The sequence below is a fragment of the Leguminivora glycinivorella genome, chromosome 8, assembly GCF_023078275.1.
Source record: "Leguminivora glycinivorella isolate SPB_JAAS2020 chromosome 8, LegGlyc_1.1, whole genome shotgun sequence".
In the NCBI taxonomy this organism is placed as follows: Eukaryota; Metazoa; Arthropoda; class Insecta; order Lepidoptera; family Tortricidae; genus Leguminivora; species Leguminivora glycinivorella.
Window position 1 is genome coordinate 7,285,419 of NC_062978.1, and position 23,276 is coordinate 7,308,694.

Below are 23,276 nucleotides of genomic sequence, written 5' to 3' on the forward strand. Positions count from 1 at the left end.
TTTTCCTGCCATTCACCGCCATACATTGTCAGATTTGTTAACTGATCGTAAAGATAGCAAATATGTTGTATATGTTTATCTTTGGACGAGTAGCATAAAATATGGATCAAATTGTAAACTGAGGATCTAAATGTTTTATCCTGTATACCTACATACTAGCTACTACTAAATGTATGTTATATAAATTAACTCTTACTAACAGAACTTCCGGGAGACACAGAAAAGTTGCATAATTATAGCATTTTGATAGCTGATGACTCCGAATAATAATTAAAAAAATTACGAGTTTACGGAACCGCGTTACCACAATCTCAGCTTTTATTTAAGTGTTCATAAGTCAGATTTAAACATTTTTACAATTGATTGATCATACAAACATTTTGATCATTGTTATTATGATAACCAATCTGATATTTCTGATTGAGTTTAAAGAATACGTCCAAAAACGCCATACTCTGATGATAGGGTCTGGTGGCCATGGCGAGGTCGGAATCTATGACCAGGTAGTTCCAGCGGTCTACGGTGACAGGCTTCCATGTTACTGGCAACAGGTCGGTTGGTTCGGGAGTTGGATCTCTGAAAGTTAGTTACATAGTTTAATTTTTTTTAAAGAAAAAATTCTAGCGTGTATTCACTAAACAGAGCGCTCAGATATTATTAAAAAACACGTAATACCTAAGTTGGATGACGTACCTAGTATCTATCTGCTGAGTATAATTTATGTATCTTGTGTTTGAAAGGCGGCAAATATTTTGCTTCATATTAGTGAAGACTTAAGAAATATTAATTGGAATGAATACATTCATTAACTTTTATTAAACTGGAATAAAACAAATTATACCACACCGGAAGTATACAAAAAAGGGCGGATAAATGAGTAAAATATGAAAAAATCTAAAATACATACCCATATTTGACATAATTTGTCCACAGGGTGGTCATTACATCGATTATACGACGATCTTCTTCAGACATGAACGGTTGCAAGAATGCTACGTCAAACAAGTAACCAATCTCATCTGCGTGTGTAGCTCCTCCCCTAGTAATGTTTTTCGTGTATTTCATATAATTTCTATCTCCAACGTAACCAAACATATAGCAATATGTTGTTTTTGCCCCATTGGTGATGTATTTTCTTAAGCTTCTTAAAACGGGATAATTACCTTGTAAATCTGAAGCTAAGTTTATAATTGCCTGTGTTGTCTTTACGTCTACTTCACTATCTCCAAAGTAAAAATGTCTCATAACTTTTTTCATTTCAGTGTAGGTGCAACTGTCAAAGTCAAAAAATCCCCTGATGTACTTCTTGAACACATCGTGATCCTTTAAATATCTGACATCAACATTGTGATAACTTCGGAGTTCTTCTTCTTCATTAAATCCCATTAAAATAGATATATTTTTAACTCTCGGGGTTATTAAATTTACAGGATAATCAGTTACGATTGGTTCGACGTTTTCAAAACTTTGTTCAACACACACCTTAAATGTTAGATTAGTATTTTCTGATGCAACAATAAGGTCATTGGCATCTACTGTGGCAAGAAATGACAATGCTTTATTAACATCATTTGTATCCAAACCTAGGTGTCTCGCCAATAACAATGGTCCATCTTCTCCCGGATTGAGAAATAAAAATGGCGTCAAAACTGTTCCACTTTGTAGAATTGCTTGTTGATACAAATTCTCCTCACCAGAGTGTATGTGCAGATCAACTGACATGGAGCCGGCACTTTGACCAGATAAAGTGATTTTGTTAGCATCACCTCCAAAAGCTTCTATATTATGTTTGATCCATCTTAATGCTAATCGTTGATCTTTTATTCCCTGATTACCAGGAACTTCGGGGTTATTGAGACACATAAAGCCATAAGGACCCACACGATAGTTTAGCGTTACTAGAATAATATTATGTTTCACTAAGAACTTAGGACCAAAAACGTATCTCCTATCTGAACCAAAGAGGAGTGCTCCGCCGAAAATGTAAATGAGGACCGGGAGCGGATTGCTGGAAGAAGCACACGTGGGCGCGTAAATGTTAAGGGTGAGACAGTCGAGAGTTCCGACGACAGTTTTGTTGAATTGTTCTCTTTGCGGGCAAACTGCTGAATCATCGAAAGCTTCAAAAATGTCTTCGAAGTTTGGATAAGGAGTTGACAGCTGCAACAACCAATACTAGATATAGTTTGTTAAATGGTTTTTATATTTATATTTCAGACCAAAAATGTATCTATTTTGTTAGCACATATAATACTTAAAATGCTATGAAATTAAAACCAAATAGCCACAGTGCTGTAAGATTATACCTACGGTGTGTCTTTTAATTTCTACGTTATAGTAGGTAAGTAGGTAGGTACAATAGTATATATTTATACTTAATGTAAAACTACCAGTAGTTCGCCACGAACTTACCTATCTCGCATAATTTGCTTAAAATTAGACCAATCAGACCAGTGAGACCAAGGTAGGCAAGTAAGTATACTTATTATATCAGGTGCTACATACTCAGCTTTCAAGTTAAAAACATCGAGATGCTGAGACGTTTCCGTGTGAAATCAATGTAAAAATGTCGCTTAGCTGCTTCGATTAACTTACCCCAAATGGATTTTTTTTATCAATTTTGCCATAAGGTATACCCATAAACATGTTGTATTCTCCATCTGTTGCGCGTAGGCCTTGTATTTTGCCGACTTTACTAGTTACTAAGAGACCTTTTGCTGAAACTGCAAAATATCCTGTTTAAAGTTATATTTTAGTAGAACTGAAAACTGTAAGTATTTCTCTTTTAAAGTTAAACAATAAGTAAATCAGGCTTTTAAATTGTTGATTGTTCAGCCGGTCTAGCACAATTTGCGTTCTAGCCCGCAAGTCCATAGTTGAAGTCGCGCTTATGACGACCGGTCTGGCGCAGTCGGTAGCGACCCTGCCTGCTACGCCGCGGTCCCGGGTTCGAATCCCGGTAAGGGCATTTATTTGTGTGATGAGCACAGATATTTGTTCCTGAGTCATGGATGTTTTCTATGTATATAAGTATTTATATATTATATATATCGTTGTCTGAGTACCCACAACACAAGCCTTCTTGAGCTTACCGTGGGCCTCAGTCAATCTGTGTGAGAATGTCCTATAATATATATATTTATATTTATTTTATATTTATGAACTCGCGCGCGAAAACGTAGATAAGTAAAGCCTGGCCAGAAATACTCAGGAGGGTGCTGTTATTCTGACGTATGGAGTGACAGTTCAGTTTAGTATGAAGAAAATAGTTCCAATGAAATTCCGCAACATGGCGCGTAGTCATATATTTCTGGACAGGCTTTAGGTCATTATATGATAGTCATGTATTATATTTCTGGCGAGGGATATTATTTCTTAGCGTCTTTATTGCTCATCTCTTTAAATTAAGTATACACTCTAGTATCTTTTTTTTGTGATTCACTGATATTAAAAAACTATAATTATATATTACATAATTTTAATTTCAATAAAGAAAAATAAATTACCAGCTGGGCTTAATGCACAACACTGAATAATCAGCAATCCGTACAGAGTAAACTGTTTTTTCTTCATTGTACGTCAGGTAAGCTTATTATAAAATGTAGGTTTCTGAAACGTATTATACATAGAAATAGAAAATATAATGTTGAGTGAAAGCAATAATAATTATAAGTAATTGATATTATAAATATAAATTATAATTGTACAAATAGTGGACCGATTTTTATGAAACACTCCCGACTAATTCAGCTTTCAAACAAAAAAAACTAAATCTAAATCGGTTTATCCGTTCGGGAGCTACGATGATACAGACAGACACACACAGACAGACAGACACGTCAAACTTATAACACCCCGTCGTTTTTGGGCCATTTTTTTCAAAGTTGTTCACCCCACTTTTGGATTTGGAATTTTTTATGTGTTTTCCACTCAGAATCGCGAGCTCTTTCAATCCTAATAGGAGAAAAAAAATGTCCCAAGGTTTTTTCCCATTCCGTTACCATTTATTCATACATTTTGTATGGCGGTATCGGAATGGAAGGTTCGAAAAAATGTATGGAACTCTTGGGACATTTTTTTTCTCCTATCAGGATCGAAAGACCTCGCGATTCTGAGTATGAATCGCGTAAAAAATACCCATGTTACAAAAAAAGTGGGGTGGACAACTTTGAAAAAAAAAAATACCGGCCAAGAGCGTGTCGGGCCACGCTCAGTGTAGGGTTCCGTAGTTTTCCGTATTTTTCTCAAAAACTACTAAACCTATCAAGTTCAAAACAATTTTCCTAGAAAGCCTTTATAAAGTTCTACTTTTGTAATTTTTTTCATAATTTTTAAACATATGGTTCAAAAGTTAGAGGGGGGGGGGGGGGAACGCACTTTTTTCCTTTAGAAGCGATTATTTCCGAAAATATTAACATTATCAGAAAACGATCTTAGTAAACCCTTATTCATTTTTAAATACCTATCCAACAATATATCACACGTTGAGGTTGGAATGAAAAAAAATATCAGCCCCTACTTTACATGTAGGGGGGGTACCCTAATAAAACATTTTTTTCCATTTTTTATTTTTGCACTTTGTTGGCGTGATTGATATACATATTAGTACCAAATTTCAGCTTTCTAGTGCTTACGGTTACTGAGATTATCCGCGAACGGACGGACGGACGGACGGACGGACGGACGGACGGACGGACAGACAGACATGGCGAAACTATAAAGGTTCCTAGTCGACTACGGAACCCTAAAAATGGTAACGGAATGGGAAAAAACTTGGGAGACTTTTTTTTCCTATTAGGAGTGAAAGAGCTCACGATTCTGAGTGGAAACCACATAAAAATTTCCAAATTCAAAAAAAGTCGGGTGGACGTACAACTTTGACAAAAATAAAAATGTCCCAGATAACAGTTCTAATCAACATTCAACAATTAAAATGATTTATTAATAATGAAGAACTAACACGATAAGGTATTAGGCAAGCACGAATTCAAATTTGTGATTTTTGTGTTTATTGCCATCGCGCAGTCGGGGGCGGTGCCGCTCGGTCGCATCAGTAGGCCTAGCACATGATTGCCGCGAGAGTATGTCGCCGCGAGATAGATGACGCGTCTTCTTCTAACTGTATTAATGACATAAGGACGGGTAGTCTATCTCGCGGCGACATACTCTCGCGGCAATCATGTGCTAACCCTGCAGAAGTCCGAAACTAGAGAAATATAGAGAGCGCTCGATCGCGAGTAGCTACTTGCGCCGGCGGCGGACGCGGTTGTGTGCGTGCGCCACGCGCACGCACACAGGGCCTCTCTGTGGGTTCCACCCCCGTCAGCGCGACGGCGATAAAGACCTAAAAATCTCAAATTTGAATTCATGCTTCGGTATCGTATCCTCTTAAGGGTTAATTCGCCTTCTGAATTTGTTATGAAAGTGCGTGTATTAGTGACGAATCGCTTAGTGGACGCCAGGCTTCACATATTGCTTTTCGTTTTACCAACAACGCCATTCATTCATAAGTTTCATTAACTATACCATGTGGTTACGGAGTGCACACGAGTTGAATACGGCTACGTAACCAGTCTAAAATGTGCCGTCCAGACGCGTAAGAAGATCATGGTTCCGGAGAGCGCTCTTACACTGGTTTTTTGAGCGTATGACTAGCCCGCACTCAAGTGGCTATTCTAATTATATCACGTACGTTATGCACAGTCACTCCATCTAGTGACGAGAGGTAATAATACTTAGACGACTCAATAACGTTCAATGCGAGTTTGCTGATGTTGTATTCAGTCGTGTAATAAATTTTAGATTCGAATTTTGAAAAATATTGCATTGAATTCGTGTTTGTGTGGATTTGTGTATTAAATTAATGATATTCTTAATGCATGAGACTAAAATAATACCTTTGAGACCTTTAAATTTATTGAATAAATAGGTCATAATGGCTAATCGTGGCACGTAGCGCCATCTATGATTTTGATTTGACATTAATTATACGATGTTCCGGATGAGACCCCATGACTGTGCACACTTACGCCGTGTCTTGCGTCACGTCTCATCGCATCGTCTTCTTCCACTTCCATATCGATAAGGTTTGATTTCGTATGCGTCGCATCGCCGTCGCGCGACCGTCGCCCACGCAAGCCATCGGCTTATCAGTCGCGGTCGTCAGCCGCGTCCGTCAGACGCGTCCCATAATTTGTTTCAAGGTTCATACACAAGTTTTCCTTTCAATAGCAATAGCTAACGTAACGCTTGGCTTGAGTAATAAATAAAAACTGTATAGTTAAATTAATGAAATATGTATAAGTAGGATATTGAAATCTTCTTTCTTCGTTGAGCCATCACAGCTAACTTTAACTTACAAACGGCCTTAAGCACCTGCACTTCTGAAGGCGCTTAAGTCATTTTTGCTAATAAAAAAAAACCACAACGTTCTATGAACATTGGTCAAGTGCGAGTCGGTTTTCGACTTTTCCATACAAAGAACTCATGAGCGCCTGAACGACTATGATGGCAAAGTTAACGTTTCGCACTTTCAAAACTTTACGTATATATCTCGGAAACGATAAGAGATAGAGCAAAATGGACTTCAGATTTGGGCTTTCGGTGGCACAAATTCTATGTTTTCGTCAACAGACACCTTTTTTGGACCGATTTGAATAAAATTTTGATCAGTCAATTTATAAACGGTCTTAAGCGCCTCCTTTTTAGTAGGAACTTAAGTCATTTTGTACAAATGAAAAAAAAATTGAACAAGTTCTAAAAAGAAAAAGACAGAAATGAATTTCTTTATACCTGTCCAACTCTCTTACACAATTTTAAGACGTTTAGTAACTACTTGCAGCGGCAGTGAGTGAAATTCGTAATCTGAGTTTTTTTCTCTTAAGTCCGACTTACGCTTGACTGTAGATTTCTAATAGGTTTTCCTGTAATCTACAGGGAGAGGGCTATCTCGTGTATTTTTTTGAAAATTTTACGCTAAGTAGTTTCGGAGATAAGGGGGGGGGGAATGGTCATTTTTTGCTTATTTTCTTAAATTACTTCTAAATTACCAAAACAAAAAATATAAAAAAAATATATTTCAGATGCTGATAAAACGCTCTTTCATTTGATATGTAACACAATATAGTTTTAATAACTTTGATTTTATATTTTCAATTTTACCCCCCAAAAGTGACCCCTGGGATTAAATTTCATTTAATTAAATTACATGTCCGTCTTTGGGCCACAGATTTACATACGTGTGCCAAATTTCAAGTAAATCGGTCTAGTAGTTTCGGAGAAATCGGCTGTGACAGAGGGACAGACAGACACGCGAGTGATCCTATAAGGGTTCCGTTTTTCCTCTTTGAGGTACGGAACCCTAAAAATGGCCCTTTTGCGTCGTTTAAAAATGGATAAATATGAAAAGTTTATAAATAGGTACTTACTATAAACAACAGAGTCGTTCTACACTATTCAATGAATACTAATTCTGCTCAGATAAAGCTATTATTATAAGAAAACGGCGTGTGAAATATGAATTGTTTTTGCTTCTTATTTTTTCTTGCGACTGCTAATATTTAAACAAGTGTCACTAAATACTTACGGCATTGAAATGGTTTTGTTAACCGCCTTCCAAATCTCAAGGGAAGGGGTTCTCAATTCGTCTAGTATGTTTTTTTTATTATTTTATTTTATTTTTTATGTTTGTTCCTCGATATCTCCGTCGTTACTGGACCGATTTTGAATTTTTTTTTGATTGAGTACATATGAAATCGAGGGAACTCCTCAAATCTGAAAGGCATACATATGGTGATTTTTGTGTTTTTAAAGGAACAGCATGCATTTACGTACGGAACAGTGACATTTGGTGCAGTGGAACTCCTGATGATGGTCAGAATGGAACTCCTCAAATCTGAACGGCACACTTATAGTGACTTTGGTATTTTTATAAGAACAGCATGCACTTACGTCCAGAACAGTGACATTTGGTGCAGTGGAACTGCTGATGAAGAGTGAGCCGCCCCTGGTTAGAGTTCCGTTCTGATAATCATTCTCATCTGTAAATACTTCAGAATCATCCAAATTTCAAAATTGGTTCAGAAATGACGGAGATATCGAATAACAAACATTAAAAAATATACAGACGAATTGATAAAATAATCCAACATTTGAAAGTATTTATCATCAGAACCCCAAAGGAAGGCGGTTTTTTTTCTTAAAAATTATTTTGGTTTAGGTACGTTTCAAAATGATAGACTAACAGATTACTCATAATTTTATTATGCTCGTAATTATATTTACAATACATATATGGCATATGGCGATTGATTACCGCACTAGCATGAGCTCATTACGCAACTGTGTCAAAAATTTTATGATGTACTGTAAAACAATGTGAAAGTGGTATAAGCGTTACTCATATAAAAATGCCGTCCCTAATGTATGGTATTAATAAGTGACGATGCGGTATGTCATAATTTAGCAAGCAAACTAAATAGGTAATAGCATTTTTTTGAATTTACTAAGTTAATGTTATAAACTACTACAAAATTAAAATTTTGAAAAATCCCGACATAGTGGACCAATTTTTATAGAACATGGCTAAGAACACTCCCGACTAACTCAGCTTTCAAACAGCAAACAAAAACTAAATCGGTTCATCCGTTCGGGAGCTACGATGCCACGACCAGACGACCACGACACGCACACGCACAGACAAACAGACACATACACCGACATACAGACACGTCAATCAAACTTATAACTAACTTAATGTATTTTTTTTTATTAGAACATGTACTTGAATGTATTTTGACCTGTAACTCGATGTTATAAATAATTAGAACATATACTTGAATGTATTTTGACCTGTAACTCGATGTTATAAATAATAGTACATTACTACAGAGGCCGGGACAAATGGGGTTGGGCAACCCCATTTCCCGCCGAGGTATGTATAGTGCTTTTCTCAAACATGGTATGAAATAAATAAAGTCTACTGAAAATAGTAACTTTGGATGGCTGTATCTCCTAAACGGTGCGTCGTAGCGCAAAAATAATCGAATTTTCGTTCCCCTTTAATACCCCGTATACGCCTATAAAAAAACAAAAAATTAAAAAAAAAACGAAAAAATTTTTTTTTGTATGAAAACGCACCCAAAATCAAATATTGTCTAGGGCCCGTACCAGTTGCAGTCGGCACGTCTATAAAGCCCCTTATAGTTTTTTTTTAATTGGCTAAATACCTGGATGTTATGTCACAATTAGCTGTGTTTGGAAATTAAAAAAGAAGACTTTGCCGGCCTTGGCCTGCAAGGTTTGTATGAAATTCCATTATCTATCAATCGTCCTAGCCGCACCTGCAACGTCATACTTCGCTGCCAATTATAAGGCACATAACATCAATATTTCATACCATGTTTGAGAAAAGTATTGTATTGTATTGTAACACCCAGTCGTTTTTGCGTCGGGTGTTAAAAGCACAGTTTTCAACTTTTCACATTAATTACTCATTGGGAAAGGTACATTTTGCCTGTTAGGAGGGTTCAAAGTGCAATTTTCTGTTCAAGGATTTATTTAGCCAGTATAAAGCTCTCTGATGTTGCGTTCAAAGGAACGAAACGTTAGTACGCGGTCCATGGGATTCTTTGGTTTACAATGTCATAAATTGAAGAAGAATAATAGTATATGTGGCGGTTATGGCGAATATGCGCAGAGGCAATTGATTATCCACCGTGTAAATATTATAAATTGTAAAAGGCGACGTTGTCTCTAGGAGCAATAAGATGTGTTGGGCGTTCTTCTGTAGTGTATCTGTAATGTTAAATTAAACGCATTTTTATCATCATCATCCTCCTTGCGTTATCCCGGCATTTGCCACGGATTCGGCGTAGGCACTAGTTTTACGAAAGCGACTGCCATCTGACCTTCTAACCCGATGGGTAGGTAACTAGGTCTTATTGGGATAAGTCCGGTTTCCTCACGATGTTTTCCTTCACCGAAAAGCGACTGACAAATTTAATATCAAATGGCATTTCGCACATAAGTCCCGAAAAACTCATTGGTACGAGCCGGGGTCGAACCCGCGACCTCCGGATTGAAAGTCGCACGCTCTTACCGGTGAGCCACCAGCGCTATTTAATTAATTATAAATAAATAAAATTAAGCGTTAACGTCTTGGCAAACGACATGGTAGGTATATGTGTTCATCACACAAATAATTACCCTTACCGGGATCCGAACCCTGCAAGACCATCGACATTCACTTCTATAAAAGACACGAGCCTGTCATGTGATATTGTACCTAATATCGGCATATTTCTATATAAACAAGTAGCTATTATGAATTTAGACGCTAATTACATAAAATTACACGTATGTGCGCTTAATAAACATCAATGCCATACAGCCATAGATTGATATCAGTTGATTACGATGGTGACTAGCTATTATCCTCTATCCACAAAACCGAATTAAATTAATAAAAGTGTAGGTATAATCATCATTATTGTGGTTATTAAAAATAGGCTTTTAAATGCGTTAATATTTAGCTCCAAATGACTTTGGCTAAACATATAAAAACATAACCTTACCACATAAAAAACCCTTCACCTATTTGAGTCTTAATATTTTTATTAATGCTCAAAATTAAATTTTTCAAACCACTAGCTAAGTTACGCTCTGATATAATAAAAGTACCTATGTTAAACTATTAGTATAAGTTTAAGGGTCCACTGAAAATCAGCGTCGTGGCACGGCAAGTGCTCCGACACATGTTGAATGAAATCCTTTTTGGAAGAATTCATTAAATGTCATAACCGCAATAATTGTACAAATTATGCTGTTTCAAATAAATAATTTTCATTTCATTTCATTAAACAATATATTATTTGCATCCCTGTAAAGATATTGTTAACATCTCACGCTGTTGCTTATGTCCACGGGCGGCGATGACTGCTTCCCATTAGGCGGCTCGTCTGCTCGTTTGCTTTCATTAAAAAAAACAATTTTTTAAGGAATAAAAACATAAGGGTGCTCAAGGTCCTTGGCACGAAGCTGAGTGGAGCCATTTTCAGTTAGGAAGGTACCTACGCTTTATAAAAAATGACACCTACTTTTAGGCTTGTGCCGTTTCGTTCGTTGATCGGAGCGCTCCGATCTCGTTCAATCGCTCCCACGAACTAGTTCGCTCTTTTAGGTCTTTTGCTCATTTAGTTCAGCCAGACCAGCGACCACTGCGGTCGGAAAGATCAGAACGAATGGGACCGAATAGTGTCAAAATGATAAGAATAGTCCACAGATAGTAACATTCCGGGACGAAAGGTTGTAAGTAACCGAAGTTTAATATGAAAACTTGACTTTTTTTGTTGCTCTGCTAAGTAGCTCTCGCTCTCGGTCGGCGCAGTCACACATTCGTTCTCGATCCAAACCGCTCGCGCTCGCCGATCCTATACTGAACTAAATGAGCAAAGACCGATTCTCAGACCACGAAAAGATTCAGTTCATTTCGGTTCGGTTATTGATGGGATTTTATTCCTAACAGTTCATAGTTCGTGAACGACACAAGCCTACCTACTTTTGCCAGTGTTATTAGTTAACTTAGAATAAAATGTTTTTATTGTTTTTAATAAAAAAAAATATATTTTTATTTGAATTGATTATACCAACGTTAATATATTGAAAAGGTACGAACCTCCCATTTGTGCAGGCGTAGACAACATTTTAAAACATATGGTCCTGGTCAAGCGCATTTTCGAAGTTATTATGCTTGCGAGGAAGCTCAGCGTAAATATGGATGTCATGCCCGCGAAGAAAATGATTGCACCTATTATTAAATAATTTGTGTTAGTGTCCTGAAAAAGATAGCAGATATGATATTTGTCATATATTATATGTAATATCTGGGCGACCGAGCTTCGCTCGGTTCTGTTTCGTATCCTTGACATGTGTCGCCATCTAGTTCAAAAATGAATAGTACCTACATCGAGCGAAAGAATTCTCAGCCTTAACAACACAACTACTCCACACGAGATGGCGCGAATTTCGCCACAAAAACTCAAATAGTGTAATTTTTCTATTCGTTTTAGCCTTGACCTGTGTCGCCATCTAGTGTTTGCAATACTATTGTACTTACATCGACCGAAAGAATTCTGTCTTAACAGTACAACTACTGCACACGAGATGGCGCGCGAAGAAAAACGCATGAAAACTCGAAAATTCGCGTTTTCCGGGACCTAAGGATAAGTTAGACCGATTTTTCACCCCCAAAAACCCCCACATAACAAATTTCAGCGAAATCGTTAGAGCGGTTTCCGAGATCGTCAGTGTAAATAAATACATAAATAAATAAATAAATAAATAAATAAATATACAAGAATTGCTCGTTTAAAAGTATAAACAAGAATTGCTCGTTTAAAAGTATGAGATTAGGTGTACACTTATATTTTATAATCGTATATGCCTAAAATAGTGATAAACTAATAGCATGTTTAAAGCACGGTTAGCTGCAGAGAAATCTGCTAAGGGAATAGTACCTATATTGACTGTACTTAGGTACATCTAGAACAGTTTTGGAAAAACTTTTTTCATGCAGGCAAAATGAATTTTAAAAGAGGGCCAGAACCTTCAACGTTTCAGGGATGGCATTGTCCTCGTGGTCTCGGAGAAATGACATCGCGATTAAGTCCCGATTTAAAAATAATTATGTGTAATAATCGTGAAATTTTAAATCAGTGTTTAACTTATAGGTGTTCACGTAACACTAAAATACTGTTAGGTACCTATACCCGCTATACCCAGGTATTAAATTTATCTTACCTTATCTCTGATTGCTATAACGACATTCAGCATCATTGCAAAATCACAGAGTAATATTTGACACGTGAACGACATGATCTGAAAATAATTAGTATAATTACGTATTTTTAACTTATATGGAAGTGTTCTTTTATGATTACTACATTCATCTCTACAGATTATAAGTACATAGACATACATATACCTACCTGAAACTGGAATAATTGCTTACAATCCGCCCAAGTGTCCAAAATATAATAAATAGCAAGTACGACTTTATTTTGCTCGTATTCCTTTTCTCGGTGATACTGGGCAGCCTCTAGCGATATATTTGCATCCCTTAATCTCTTCGCTTCTTTTTCCAAAATAACATTTACGTAGTTTAATCTCTTATATAAGAACAAAAGGATTGATGCCGCCAGTAAATTTTCCATATAAGAAGCCACGGTGGAAAATTGTACGAAGAAAAGCGTAGGGCACACACTCAGCAAGCATGTCAAGTTCAGTATGCTTACGATTGCGAACCAACACACAAGGACGACGACGGTCAACAAAGCAGAAAGTAAATACATGTTCCGATTAGAGTTTACAGCTCCCTGCATTTTAACTACGCGGTCAAGTTTTTGTAATTTTACATAAATTTGGCTATTTAAAGTCCCGTCGTAGAAGCTATTTCGAAATGCAATCACGGCGTTAATCATTACTATCATAAACTCGCAAAATTGCAAAGCATACAGGTTTGCCATACCTCCGGGGGCACTTCCGAGCATGATATCGCACTTCAAGACAACGTGTACGATAGCTGTAATATTAAGTACCCATACAATAGAACTGTAGATGCGATAATAAAAAGAAGGGGCTGTAACGAATTTATGATCTATTTTGACCCGATGGAAACCCGCTAAATACTGTACCCAGTGGATGGGTTCAAATATTTTGATGAAATCATCTTCTAAAATATCAGACGTTAACTTTTCCATCGTCGGTTCTGAGACTACTTTTGGAATTGAACTGAAAAGTTGCCTCGATCGACCGTTTTTAAATCAGTACCAAGACTCCCAAGAGTATAATCATTATAATCAATCAAGTTAATGGATACATAGTAGTCACCTACTTTCGATAATCTAGCCTGGGAGTATTGTTATATAGTTATTTGTTTTACAAGGGGGCAAAGTAGTTGTTTAACCGCACGTGCCAATATTGATACCTGAGCAAGCGAAAGATTCCAATATTGAACCGCGAGCGTAGCGAGTGGTTCAAAAAGTGGAATCTTGAGCGTTGCGAGGGTTTCAAGGCACGAAGGTTAAACAAACTTTGCCACCGAGTGAAACACAAAATTTTTCACCACTCCAACACGAACAAAATACTGACTATAAAACATCAAACTAAATCAAATCCATCAATCTATTAAATATTTATGATTCAAAATCATCATTTGTAGGTAATTTCTACCAGCCAGCTTAAGACAGCAAGTTAAAATTTGTATGAAATTACTTTGCACTCTTGTGAATAAAATGCAATTTTGCTATCTGTTTTCGAATAGCAAAGTAAGCCTTTACCAGTTGGTGTGGTGAAAAATTGTTTTTAATTCTTTTAGACTGTAGTAGATACAGATACGTATAAATAATTAAACATATACAGAGTGGGGCCTGTAACAAAGGCGAAGAATTGAACTCTAGGCTATTCTCCTTATACTGATCAACATTTGTTCGGCGACTTTTAAAAATAACTTGTATTTTGATTTTTATCACCCTTGAAAGTTTTTTCTAAGAGGTAATGTATTGCGAATTCTGTTAAGTCTAAAGTGTGACAGACAACGTCAATGTCGTCAATGACAACAATAATGGCGTACATTGAAGCTAATATTTATTTTGTATGAAAAATTAAAAATTTAAAGACTTCATAATTTTTAAAAGTCACTGAACAAATGTTGATCAGTATAAGGAGAATAGCCTACAGTTAAATTTTTCGGCTTTGTTACAGGCCCTACTCTGTATATATGTCGTAGGGAAATGACTAAAACGGAGATCTAACCAAATCTCTAAGAGATTTGATCAAGTGACGAAAGGTGCTAAAATCGCTCATCCTGCCTACTTGGAAGAAGTCAGTCATTTGATCAAATCCCTAAGAGATTTGGTCAAAGCTCCGTTTTGAGGAACCCAAAATATTTTAACGACGTGGTTTTGAGGCTAAGAGCCAGTTGCATCAACCACATTTTTAGGGTTCCGTAGTCAACTAGGAACCCTTATAGTTTCGCCATGTCTGTCTGTCCGTCCGTCCGTCCGTCCGTCCGCGGATAATCTCAGTAACCGTTAGCACTAGAAAGCTGAAATTTGATACCAATATGTATATCAATCACGCCGACAAAGTGCAAAAATAAAAAATGGAAAAAAGTGTTTTATTAAGGTACCCCCCCTACATGTAAAGTGGGAGCTGAAATTTTTTTTCATTCCAACCCTAACGTGTGATATATTGTTGGATAGGTATTTAAAAATGAATAAGGGTTTGCTAAGATCGTTTTTTGATAATATTTATATTTTCGGAAATAATCGCTCCTAAAGGAAAAAAAAGTGCGTCCCCCCCCTCTAACTTTTGAACCATATGTTTAAAAAATATGAAAAAATTCACAAAAGTAGAACTTTATAAAGACTTTCTAGGAAAATTGTTTTGAACTTGATAGGTTCAGTAGTTTTTGAGAAAAATACGGAAACTACGGAACCCTCCACTGAGCGTGGCCCGACACGCTCTTGGCCGGTTTTTTTTAACAGACACATCATCGTCACGCAGCAGACGTCTATGGAACTTCCCATACAATAAAATTTAACGAACGCTTTAACGGTGACAGACGGTTTGATGCAACCGGCCCTAAAAGTATATAAAATTATGTATGTATAAAATAGTATTTTTTTCCATCAATTTTTTTCCGATGTTTTTTTAAATTGTCCCTTAAAATGATGCCTGTAATTCGTTTTATAATGTGTGGTTCTGGAACTAATTGAAATAAGAAAAGTTTAGGTAAGTACACGACATATATTTAGTCATGAAATGTGATAATACGATGTTAACATTATTCGGATCCCTTATGTTACACCGTGTATATAGCTGCTGTGTATACGTATTATTAATTATCCATACTAATATTATAAATGGGAAAGTGTGTGTCTGTTTGTTGTCCGTCTTTCACGGCAAAACGGAGCCACGAATTGTGATTTTTTAAGTGGAGATACTTGAAGGGATGGTGAGTGACATAGGCTATTTTTTGTCTCTTTCTAATGCGAGCGAAGCCGCGGGCAAAAGCTAGTTACCTATAATAATGCTTTACGTAAAGTACCATGCTACAAGTAGGTAGGTAACTATACAGTGAAAAATCGCTTGCCTCAGTCGGGAATGGAATCGGTCAAATGTGACAAAAAATAACGTGCCGTATTTTATGATGCAGATTGAAAGGGTTACTGGTAAGGTTCATTTTTCTCTAAATAACAAATACAATCTGAATAACGGAAGGCCATGAAAACTAACAATTACTTTGCATTTCATGTGACGGGTGAGCTCAAATTTGCCATCCATGTAGCATTCGATTTTTCCACACTGTATAAATATTATGAAATGCAGTAACGAAATAATTACTTATTCAAAATGTTTTCACTCTTTCGGAACGACCTCGATTTATTTATACAACATAATATACTAGTATATTAAGGTAGCTTTGTCTTTATTGCATCATTTAGAGATAGATAATATCCGCAATGGGTTATAATTATAAGTGTTATGACACTTTTGAAGATTATTAGGACCACTAAGTATTTTGAACATTATCTCGCTGATACTCTGCCAAACACAACGTTTCATACCACAAAATGTCGGTTCGTGACTATTTAGCAGAGAACTCGCTAGATAATGACTTTGTAAAATTAATAACACCAGTTTATTCGACACAATTAATTTTAGGGTCTAGCTGTCTAGTAATGAACGGAAATGTCGTGTCACCTGTAACTTTTTATCAAAAAATATACTCCATCATCTGGATCGCTGTAGTTAGCGCATCATTTTACTACTTTGTATTGTCTTATTACTATTCTTATTATGACAAGGATAAAACTCTTTTTTACACTTTTGCATTCGGTTTGTTGATTCAGTACGTATCGTATTTGTTAAATATATTTCACGCCAGGTTTATAAAAACAAAAGAAAGTGTAGATGTTTTTCTGAAGATCCAGAAAATTGACCGCTTCCTCAAAGAAAATAACTTAAACATTATAGTTCCGGGTTATTACCTGAACAGATTATGGCTTGGCTACATACTTACAAATTTCAGCAGTGGATTCTTAGTTTTCGTATTCAGCCACGTGGATAAGCCTCTATTCACGGTACCAATGGGATGTGCAATAACAACTTTATACCTAGAGTTAGTATTAACTGGCAGTTGTATTTATTATTTAGCACAACGATTGCAGTATTTAAACACAATAATCGAAAAAAACATTCGAAATAAAAAGCGTAAGATTGGCATAAAGAAAATCGATGTACGAGGTTTCACTGTCACTGATGGAGATACCGAGAAAGTTATAGGTTTACGAGATTTTACTAAAATACTGACGTCTATTCTGAAACTATTTCATGACACGTCTCATCTATTCACTTTTGAGGTAAGTTTCAATAGTTTGCGCCGTAGCGAAAGACGGTAAATGTCTTCATCACTCTCAGGAGTCTCAGGTAGTTAGATACCACATAAGTCCGTTTTGTTCGTTACGGCGCAAGTATGGCTAGGCACTCATAAATTCGAGTTTGATTTCAATCTAGGTCTGTCTTATCATTATTGCTTCTGAGGTGAGGTACCTACCAATAAGAACCACAAATGGAGCATAACATATCTTTTTTTATACCAAATAAAGGTGGCAAACAGGTATACGGTCCGCCTGGTGGAAATCGGTCACCGTAACCTACGCCTGCAACTCAAGGGGTGTCACATGCGGTAACTGACCCACTAGAAACTTGTAGATACACTCCTTTTTTGAAGAACCCCATACTGTAGTCCAATAGCGACTTGGCTATAAGCGTAGCGTAACTAAAATATACGAATATAATATAGGTCATAGGTACCTACATATTTGACATAACAATTACTTACCTATCGAATTTACAGATTTTCAACCTGGTGGTCACAATACTGATTTGGACATTCTTGGTGATCGAGTCCACCGTCGTAGGATTGAGGAGCAAGGTATGCTGTAGTTTTGCACTATTTGATGTTCCTTTAGTCATAGATTAAATATAACAAGATCATACCATCCCATACATTAAAATGCGACCGCCTAAGACCGCGCTTACACCACCACACATAGATGGCGCCACAAAAAATGTAGCTTTCGATTAATCATAATCATTTTATTGGTAATAAATAAATTACATGTCAATATTTCAAATACAATCGTAATAAATAGAAATTATTAGTACAAGACTAGGAACTACCCATATAACCATAATCGGTCGCCGTTCCTACGCAATATTATTGTAAAGAAAGAATTCCTTATAATCATAGAACGTCTGCTCTATAAGCCAATTTTTCAGTTTGGATTTAAATGTTGCTATATTAGGTGTAGCGATTATTGCATTCGGGAGGTTATTATAGATCTTGCGACCCATGACGTGTGTGAGTTTCCCTGACTTAGCGAGTCTATGTGACACGCAGGGCAGCTTTCCAGCGCGCGCGCTACGGGTCTCATACCTGCGCGGGGCCGTGTTACAGTTGGGCGATGCGTCTACTTCTTCTCGTGTGGTCACTGCCATTTTAAAAATAAGGAGAGATGGTAGCGTCATAATACCGAGTGACTTAAAGTGAGGTTTGGCAGTTTCGGTTTGAGTGATCCGCACTATAGCTCTTACTGCCCGTTTTTGTAAACGAAACACCCTTTCCCAATCAGCGGCTCCCGCCCACAGTTCGACCCCATACTGAAGGTGTGAGTGTATGGACGCAAAATAGCACGACCGAACCATTTCTTTCGGAAGTAGTCTCGCTAATCGTTTAAGTGCAAAGCACGATGTAGCCAGTTTACTGCAGACTTTATCAATATGACAACTCCACGTGAGACTGCTGTTCAACTCGAACCCAAGAAACGTGGCATTCATTACTTGTTCTATGCGCTTACCGTTAACCGTTACTGACAGTGGTCTTGTTTGCCGGCTTGAGAGGTCAAAGTGGATAAACTGAGTCTTTTTGGTGTTTAATATAAGTCCGTTAGCCATAAACCACTTTGACACAGATGCAGCGGTTAAGTTTAATTTGTGTTCGAGTTCATCATAGGTCGAGGCGTCAACCACCACAGCTACATCGTCAGCGTACATAAACGTCTCTCCGGTATCGATGGCGTTAGGAAGATCGTTTAGCAGTAGCGTGAAGAGGATATTGGAGACGGACGATCCTTGGGCAACGCCCATAGTCGTGGAGACTGTGTCCGATCGTACTCGACCACTATCAGCCACCACAACTTGAGACCTGTTATGTAGTAAGTCAGCTATTAGTGCAAGTGCAGAGCCTCCAAAACCGTAGTGCTGCAGCTTGTCGATTAGGACTTCGCGATCCGCGACGTCGAAGGCCTTCGACAAGTCGCAACACAATACAGCGACCTGGGTCTTGCGCTCGCGTGCTTCCATAATTTGCCGAACCACCACTCGTGTCAGTGTGGTGGTTGACAGGCCTTTTCGGTATGCGAATTGCCTCTCGGATAATGCGTCAGTTGATTTCAAAAATTCAGTTAATCTTGAACTTAGACCGTACTCAAAGATCTTTGCTAGTACGGGTATAATCGCGACAGGTCTGTAGCCGTCGAGGTCGTCCCTCCTTCCCTTACCCTTGTAAAGCGGACAGATGCGGCTTTCCTTTAGTGGATCAGGGAAGACGCCTTCTCGGAGGCACCTGTTGTATATGACGGTGAGAATAGGAGACAGTTCAGCTGCAGAGGAGTTAATCAGCGTCACGGAGAGGTCATAAATATCGCGTTGGTTTTTTGGCTAAATTAGAAATGATGATGCGGTACACTTCGTCAGGTGTGAATGGCTTCAGTCTAATGCATCGGTCCGAGGGCGGGCGGGCGGCGCGCAGCAGGGCGCGCGCGCGCGACACCTCCGCGGGGGGCGCCCCGCACGTCGCAGCTGCGCTCGCGAGTCTATTATTCATGGCATCTGCTGCCGCTTTTTTTGTTGTAAATTTATGTCCATTTGAGTCCAAAATGATGTCAGTAAAATCCATAGGGTCATGGGGTGCCTTACCTTTTTCTCTGTTGATTACCGCCCACATTGTTTTGATTGTGTTTGAACTGTTAACAATTTTATTTTCGTAAAACACTGCCTTTCTTGAATGAAGTAGACTATTATATTTTAAGCTCATACTAGCGATAAGATTTTTTATATGTACGTTATCCGGTAAGCGGTTTGCTAAATCAGTTATTTCGAACATTAATTTTTTAATATTATACATTTCAGTCGTTACCCATGAATCTGATTTTCTGTTATTAATAGTTTTGAGAGGGAAGCAGATTTCAAATTTATTTTTGAGAACAGTAAGATTATACTTCTAGATGGCGTTAAATGTCACTTTTGACATATATTTACGGCTCGGATTTGACACTTAATGCCAATCTACAAATAATCGGTGGCAACAAGGCATTTTTTGTGGCGCCATCTATGTGTGGTGGAGTGTAAGCGCGTTCGTAGGCGGTCGCATTTTAATGTATGGGATGGTATGATCTTGTTATATTTAATTTATGCTTTAGTTTAGAGGATACGATCGACTCTCCATTCAAACGTAGTTCTTATTTTCTTCTCTGTGTGGAGGACGGGTAACGTCTTCACCACTAGACGGCGGGCGGGTGGTCTAGTGGTGAAGACGTTAGCCGCGTAAGCTGAAGACCCGGGTTCGATTCCCGGCTCGGCCACCAGTGGGCATTGTCGTTTTTCTTTCGTGTATGATATCTATTTCAATTTATAGAGGTAGTATAAGATGCTACTCAACTCCGCTGCTCATATCGTGGTATTTTACCAGTCAGATTTGTCAAACATCCTGTGACCAGGTGCTCTTTGTAAATGCTTCATACCTATTCCGTCTGCGGTTTATACGAACAACCTGTAAGTTTGTGTCGAATTGTTTAGTCGTCAATGTAATAATGTTTCCTTGAAAACGGCACATCAGGCATTTCTGCGACCAAGCGAAACGCCGCGAAAGGTAATCTGGCTCTATCGCGCCAATAAGCAAGAGCGATAGAGATAGATATCTCAGCAATTGCCGTTAAGTTTGTACATTTGGATCAAGTCTCCGATTTGGATAAAAATTGGTTTGGCTGATAGAGTTCATGTTGCTCAGCAAGACCCATTAGGTTTCTCAAAATGTCTTAGGTTGATTGTATGAAACTTTCACTTTTTGTTACCGAAAATGTATAGAAATCTGGTAACAAAAAAGGAAGGTTTCATACAAACTATATAGGACATTTTGGGAAACCTAGTGGATCTTCTCAGCATCATGGACTCTATCAGCCTACCAATTTTTATCAAAATCGGAGACGTGATCCAAATGTACAAACTTAACGGGAATTGCTGATCTACGAGCGTTTCGTTTCGTGAGCGTTTTGCCATTCGGCTACGTAACCTGATCATATTTCAGTTGGTCCCGATACTGGCGTCAGTGATCCTCATGCTGTGGATCGCGTTCTACTTCATCCAGCTGTCGTCAGTGGCGGTGTGCTGCGATTGGTTCGCGGAGCAGGTGCGAGACACGAAGAGACTGGCGGTGCACGCGTTAGCAGTTTGCTATGAAGGTTGGTATGTCGATGTGGCTAATTACGCCATATGGGACTATTCCGTCTACGATCATACTCGAACTGTGTCTGACTGCATGGCACATATTGTCTCGCCTTTCCTAAAGTCATATATACATACACATTTATGGTTATTTAGTAGGTATTCCATTTCTCGTCATTGCGACATTTCCTGCACCTATTAAGCTCTTATAGATCTATGTTTGGCCCAAAGGTTAGCTGGTAGAGAATGCCTTCTGGCATTAAGTTCGCTCTTTGGTACATTTTTTTACTGTGCAATAAAGTTTAAATAAATAAATAAAGTCTGAACAAAGCTGTAAAACATCGTAGGGACCTCTTTTTAACCGACTTCAAAAAAAGGAGGAGGTTCTCAATTCGACTGACGAGAAAACGACAAGTAGTCAAATATTTCAAAAGTAAAGATAGGGAAATTTATATTCCACTGAACATTCTCCTTTGATTCGCCTTGTTGGAATGCTGCAATGCAATTGGTTGATGAGATGGCATCACGAGCGCGATTGGTGGCTTACTGCACGCTAGGCTCGCACCATTTTTGGCGCCCGTTCGAAGTATGTACTTACTCTTAATACCAATAACTTTTTGCAGACAAGGATTCCAACATACGCAAAGCAGCGTGGGAGCTTCTACAACTTATAGAGTTTGAGAAGCCGGTGTTTTCCGTGTATGGCATCTTCACTTTGAACACCAGGTTGCCCATTCAAGTCATCAGCGTCATCACCACTAATGTACTGGTTCTAATTCAATATACTTCTAATGCTCTAAATACTAACTAGCCGTACACTTTACTGTACAGTCAACCAATTGGAACCCTAGGCCACTCTACAACCATGTCAAAATGAGAAGCAGTAAGAGATTTCTTACAATCTTATTCATAACGTCACTATGACACAGTTCTACAGTGGCATAGGGTTCCAATTGGTTGACCGTACATGTACAACTCTACTATTAATGTATCTTTATTATATGCTTACTTTTGTTTAAGGTACAGCGGGGCAAATCTCGACTGGGGGGCAAATGTAACTGGTCCATTTTTCCATGTTTTACAATGTTTGCATTATTAAATAGAGTGTCCACCGGTTATTTATGGTAGGCGTGTTCAGTGGATACATTATAACTCAACATCATAGCGTAATAATGGAAAAAATGGAGCAGTTACAATTGCCCCCCAGTTGTGATTTGGACTTTGGACCTTATACTCCTAAGGTCCAGCAATATAAATGAAAAATCAAAATTTGCTACTGAAATTTTAAACTATAGTGCAGAGTTCTTATAATTTTATTTGTTTATTTATTTAAACTTTATTGCACAAAATATTTACATAAATGTACAAATGGCTGACTTAATGCCAAAAGGCATTCTCTACAAACAAACAGTCAAACATTTTGTTTGTAAACTGAATGAAATAAAACAAAACAAATCTAACTCATTCCCAAATTAATAAGATTTGAATTCAGTAGAATTGAATAAGTGCTACAGGTAGGACATCGGACCTTAGGAGAATATAATAGTATTTTGTTCAAACAGCTACATAGTAAATAAGGATTCTTATCGTAAATGGCGTTTCTATGTTTGATGTACTGTTCAGAATATTAAATTAAAGGCAATGTATATAGGAAGGATCAGGCGTGGAAGGATCTTGTGGAGGCCCTATGCACCTATGGGGTGCCTTAG

General features: G+C 37.8%; 2 protein-coding genes across 2 annotated transcripts; one reads left to right on the plus strand and one right to left on the minus strand.

The window, feature by feature from the left end:
* Window positions 1–286: 286 nt before the first annotated feature.
* LOC125228788 (juvenile hormone esterase-like) lies at window positions 287–7,555 on the minus strand. Its single transcript, XM_048133468.1, has 5 exons — window positions 7,428–7,555; window positions 3,507–3,609; window positions 2,596–2,723; window positions 908–2,160; window positions 287–576 (listed from the first exon to the last, which is right to left on the minus strand). The coding sequence occupies exons 2-5, from the start codon at window positions 3,571–3,573 to the stop codon at window positions 354–356; spliced, it is 1,671 nt and encodes a 556-aa protein (XP_047989425.1). The 5' UTR covers window positions 3,574–3,609; window positions 7,428–7,555; the 3' UTR covers window positions 287–353.
* On the plus strand, window positions 3,561–23,208 carry LOC125228789. The gene is made up of 4 exons (XM_048133469.1): window positions 3,561–3,583; window positions 17,921–17,998; window positions 21,431–21,584; window positions 22,191–23,208. The coding sequence occupies exons 3-4, from the start codon at window positions 21,461–21,463 to the stop codon at window positions 22,376–22,378; spliced, it is 312 nt and encodes a 103-aa protein (XP_047989426.1). The 5' UTR covers window positions 3,561–3,583; window positions 17,921–17,998; window positions 21,431–21,460; the 3' UTR covers window positions 22,379–23,208.
* Window positions 23,209–23,276: the final 68 nt, after the last annotated feature.

Bases quoted from the DNA above. Each gene is read 5' to 3' on its own strand.
- LOC125228788 (XM_048133468.1), bottom strand. From the start codon at position 3,573: ATGAAGAAAAAACAGTTTACTCTGTACGGATTGCTGATTATTCAGTGT. The intron at 2,724-3,506 runs GTAATTTATTTT...GATATTTTGCAG, and splicing joins TTGTGCATTAAGCCCAGCTG to TTTCAGCAAAAGGTCTCTTA. The intron at 2,161-2,595 runs GTAAGTTAATCG...TGGTTGTTGCAG, and splicing joins ATAAAAAAAATCCATTTGGG to CTGTCAACTCCTTATCCAAA.
- LOC125228789 (XM_048133469.1), top strand. From the start codon at position 21,461: ATGCTGTGGATCGCGTTCTACTTCATCCAGCTGTCGTCAGTGGCGGTG. The intron at 21,585-22,190 runs GTTGGTATGTCG...AACTTTTTGCAG, and splicing joins GTTAGCAGTTTGCTATGAAG to ACAAGGATTCCAACATACGC.